Source organism: Cervus canadensis, chromosome 12, assembly GCF_019320065.1.
Source record: "Cervus canadensis isolate Bull #8, Minnesota chromosome 12, ASM1932006v1, whole genome shotgun sequence".
Taxonomy (NCBI): Eukaryota; Metazoa; Chordata; class Mammalia; order Artiodactyla; family Cervidae; genus Cervus; species Cervus canadensis.
The window spans coordinates 9,852,614-9,857,189 of record NC_057397.1 but is presented as its reverse complement, the minus strand read 5'-3'; the positions used below and the strand labels follow the sequence as shown (position 1 = coordinate 9,857,189).

At 58.1% G+C, this 4,576-nt stretch overlaps 1 protein-coding gene across 1 annotated transcript; it reads left to right on the top strand.

Annotated features, from left to right (window-relative positions):
• Nucleotides 1–387: 387 nt before the first annotated feature.
• CCDC166 (coiled-coil domain containing 166) lies at nt 388–2,197 on the top strand. The gene is made up of 2 exons (XM_043484385.1): nt 388–1,083; nt 1,166–2,197. The coding sequence occupies exons 1-2, from the start codon at nt 643–645 to the stop codon at nt 2,093–2,095; spliced, it is 1,371 nt and encodes a 456-aa protein (XP_043340320.1). The 5' UTR covers nt 388–642; the 3' UTR covers nt 2,096–2,197.
• Nucleotides 2,198–4,576: the final 2,379 nt, after the last annotated feature.

Here is a 4,576-nt window from a genome sequence, read left to right as displayed (position 1 = left end):
TTCTGTACTGACGAGATACAGGGAGATATTGTGTGTGACAGGGTGCGGTGGGGGAGGCCAAGAACTTGGCGAAAGCTCTCCCCATATGGCGGCCACTGGCGCAGGGCTGCAAAAGGGCCGTCTGGATATGGAGAATGGGGTCTACTCCGGCTGCTGCTGGGTCTGCTAGATTCAGAAGCAAGCCCAGCGTGGTCCTCCGGGGAAAGCCAAAGTCCTGCCCGTCTGGACTCCGATTTCTGCAGGGCAGGCACACGGGCCATCACGCACCGACTTTGAGTGAGGGAGTTGGGGGGAATGGAGAAAGAGGGGCGGTGGCGGGGTGGGGGTCGGGAGGCGCTGCGCAAGCCTGGACTGGAGTTGGGACTGGAGTTGGGAAGGGCGACTAAGTTCTGTTTCCATGGAGACCGTTCCGGCTAACCGACACCACTACTGAAGGTGGAGGACAGCCAACTGACGGCCAGGGTCCGGTAAGACCCCACTGGTAAAGGTTGGCGACAAAACCCTGACCCCTGATTGACCCCAAACGCCTGATTCTTCCTCCCGCAGCTTCGTGACCCTGAGACGCGTCCAGCCTTGCCAGAACATTCGGGCTTGGGGTCGGGGCAGGGATGAATTAGAAGACCGGGCTGCGGGCCCCGACCCATGGCGCCCAAGAAGAAGAGCGGGCCGGGCGCCGGGCGACGGGGGGCCGCGGCAGGAGAGGGCGCCGAGCCGCCGCTGTCGGAGCGCGGTCAGTACCTGCAGCGCGAGCACAAGCTGCTCTCTGAGGAACTGAACGCCTGTAAGCAGCGAGAGGACCAACTGAGGCAGGAGAACGACTTGCTGGACAGCGAGGCGGCGCGCCTGCGCGAGGAGAACCGGTTCTACGCGAGCTACGCGAGCACGCGCGCGCAGCGCTGCGCCAACGCCGTCGTGACGCTGGAAGAGCAGAACCGCGTGGACCTGTCGCAGATCCACAGGCAGCGCGCAGAGCTGGCGTCGGTCTACCGCGCGCGTGAGGACGGGCTGCGCGCGCAGCTGCTGGAGATGGAGGCGCGCGCGGCGCAGATGGCGCAGCAGGTGCAGGAGCTGCAGCCCTACAAGGTCAGTGGGCGCGCGCCCGCGGGCGGGCCGGGCGGGGTGGGTGCGCGCCGCGGCCCGGTGCTGACCCGTGCCCCGCCCGCAGGAGCTGCAGCTGGAGCAGCTGGCCCGGATCCGGGCTCTGGAGCGCGAGCTACTGCACATGCGTGTGGAGCACACGCAGCTGCTCCACCGCGTGAAGCAGCAGTTCCTGGAGGACAAGGCAGCGTTTGAGCGCGAGGCGCGCCAGCGCGTGCAGTCGCTGGCGCGGCGCGCGGAGCGGGAGGCGGCGCGCGCGCTCCTGGCGCACACCCAGGCCATCCGAGTGGACAACGGCCGCCTGCGGCAGGAGCTGCTGCAGCTGCGCCGCCGGGCCCAGGTGCTGCGGGACACGCGGCGCCAGTTGCTGGAGCAGCGCGAGCAGCTGCGGCGCGAGCTTGAGGACACGCGGGACCTGGCGCGCGTGCACGGCTGGCTGCGCCGCGGCCCCGAGGGCCCGCCGCTTTGGGAGCCGTCGCCGGCCGCTTCTGACCCCGAGTCTTTTCCCTCGAAGACCCCGTCGCGCGCGACCTTCCCGGTCCCATTAGTCCCAGCCTCCCAGAACCCTTCTCAGGTCTTAAGCCGCGCGGATTCTTGGACCCCGCCCCTGCCCTCGAAGGTCTCAGTTCCCAGGCTCCCGTCACTGGTCCCGTCGCGTGTTGGCTCCAGGGTCCTGTCTCTGGCCCCTTCGAGGGCCAATTCACGAGTCCCATCCCACGACCCATCGCACGCGGGCTCCAGGGTCCAGTCCTTGTCCCTGTCGCGCCCAGGTTCCAGGGTCCCATCCCTGACCCCATCCGGCCCGGGGTCCGGGGTCGCGTCCTTAACACCGTCCCGACCCGACTCTCAATTCTCTTCGCGGTCCTCACTGCATGCCGCCTCACAGAACACCATCCTCTCTGGGAAGCTCGTCCCCAGGTCGGGCTCTTACCCTCTCCCAGTTGAAGAAGACAGCGACCGTGATGCTGCAGATGAAGCCGCCTCCGGGAGAGCCTGAACCTACCTCGAGGAAGGCTAGTGAGGCCAGAAGGTGGCGGGGAAAGGGGCTGTCCATGAGGCGGGTTTGGTGAGTGGATTATAAATAAAGGCGTGACTCCCTCCTCCACTCTCCGCTCTGGCACTACCTGCTTCGCTGTCCAGCGTTTCCGGCCAGCGCAGGGGCCACTCATGATGGCTTCCAGTTTTCAACCTGCAACGCTGGTCGTTCTCTGCTTTGGGTGTCTGCCGGGACTCCACAGCTGGTTGCACTGGCAGGGGCAGAGAGAGACGACCACGCCACCGTCCTGCCCACAGGGCTGATAGTCTGGTGGCAGACATGGACATCGGGGGCATGGACAGGTAGTATTCGAGCAGGGAGGGAGTCTGGCAGGCCGGGGAGGCGCTGGTGGAGAGTCTCAGGCCCTCGGGAGCCATCGGAGGGGCTGGGCTTTGTTCTGGCGCCAAACGGAGCCGTGGGAGTTTTTATGTTTAACCTACTGGGGTTTTTGTTTCTTGCCCTGCTGGGCGGCTTTTGGATTCTCAGTTCTCCGACCAGGGATTGAACATTGAACCTGGACCCCGGCAGCGCAGAGTCCTAACCACTGGGGAATTCCGGGGATAATTTTTAACTTTGATTTCGCTGTCAGACCCAGTGCGTGGAGGCCGGGTAGTACGGTGTCCATCACGTGTGGTTTGCATTCCTCGAGGCTGTATCAGGGAGGTAAGTGTGGGGGAAACCAGGCCCCACGCACCCTCAGCCCTGGCCGAAGGGGTAGGGATTTCATGACAAGCGCAGAGAGAGGTTTCACGGGGTCGGAAGAACCGACCGGCGAGGTGGCCGCAGCGAGAGCGGCCGGAGCGCTCCTGGGCGTGGACACCTCGAGGGGCTCCCCGGTCTCCCCAGGCGGACGCGCCACAGTACCCAGCGGACCTGGGCCCTTTGGAGAAAGGAGTTCAGACCGCAGCTTTCAAACTGGGCCCCACCCCCGTACCCGGACACCGCCCTTGGAAATTTAAATATTCTGGTTCTAGGCTGAAAATCCTCAGAGGCGCCTGGCAGCAGCAAACACAAATTCTCTGGGAAAAGTTTGTTTGAAATCCAGGACAGTCAGGTTCTCAGAACTGATTTCAATTTTAAAGGGTCTCTTTAGAGATTTGGGAAAGGAAGTAAAGCAAATTGAGTCTGTGGCAACTAGTGCCAGATACAAAGTTGCTCCCAGAGGTCAGAGTAGCAAAGTAAAGGGTTCTGATTGGCCAAAAATGCAACAATTTCAGCATCAAAAAGGATGTATTGAATAGAAACACATCAAATACATAAAATACATGAACTTAAAATGCAATAATCTAGCATTCTAAAAATTGCTAGATTCCGAATTCCCTGATGGGCCAGTGGTTAGGACTTTGTGCTATCACTGCAGGGAACCTGGGTTCAATCCCTGGACTGGGGACTAGGGTCCCACAAGGTGTGTGTAGGGGCCAAGTGAATAAATAATAAAATTTGGTAAACAGAGGGTCACACATCCAGTCTGCCTTTCCCATATGACCTGAATGTCAGGATAAACAAATTGTTGATGAAGGAAAATTACATACAGAACTCCACCTAATATAGGTGTAGAAAAAATACTCAATCATGATGGTTGCTAAAGTCTATGGGTAGAATTTTATGAGGATAATAAATGGGTCTAGCTGACCCCTGAATCCATGAATGACCCTGACTTTACTAAGAGTGAGATATGAAGTGCCTTCTGGTGTGAAACAGTAGCATCTACACCAAGCAACCTATACAGCATTAGAAACAACATTCATATAATCCAGCTTCTAGTTGTAACTACCAGGATACAAAATACAGGGGACAGAGGAATATGTTAAAAGGCAGAGTAGGGATGCAGTCATCCAAACCTCTATAGGACAAATGACTCTCCTTTTTTGCCAAAAATGAATAGCAAAGAATTTTTTAAAAGTATAGAGGGGAAATTGTTAACAAGTATCAGAGGCTCAGGGCTTCTCTGGTGGCTCAGTGTTAAAGAACCTGCTTGCCAATGCAAGAGATGAAGGAGACACATGTTCGATTCCTGGGTTGGGAAGATCCCCTGAAGAAGGAAATGCAACCCACTCCAGTACTCTTGCCTGGGAAATCCCGTGGACAGAGGAGCCTGGCGGGCTACAGTCCACAGGGTAGCAAGGAGTCGGGCACAACTTTGAGACTAAACAACAGAGACTTAAGAAACATTTCCACTAAATGGGACTTGTGGACCTTGCTCAAGCCTTTGCTTTAATTTGTGGTGTTAAATCAATGGAGTGTTTTGGTAACCAGGAAGCTAATGGACAGCAGCACAGTCCACAATCCTCTTCCCAGCACTGACACTTCACTGCCCTCCTGCCTGGACACCTCGGGTCCTCAGGACCTCTAGCCCGCTAGTTTCCATGAAGTAGCTCCCTGAGAGACAGCTCTGAGTAGGCACTTGTCAATTTCTTTGTAGTTCTGTTATTTTATGTGTGC

Excerpts from the sequence above, each read along its gene's own strand:
- CCDC166 (XM_043484385.1), top strand. The coding sequence starts at position 643 with ATGGCGCCCAAGAAGAAGAGCGGGCCGGGCGCCGGGCGACGGGGGGCC. Across the intron at positions 1,084-1,165 it reads AGGAGCTGCAGCCCTACAAG|GAGCTGCAGCTGGAGCAGCT; the intron begins GTCAGTGGGCGC and ends CCCCGCCCGCAG.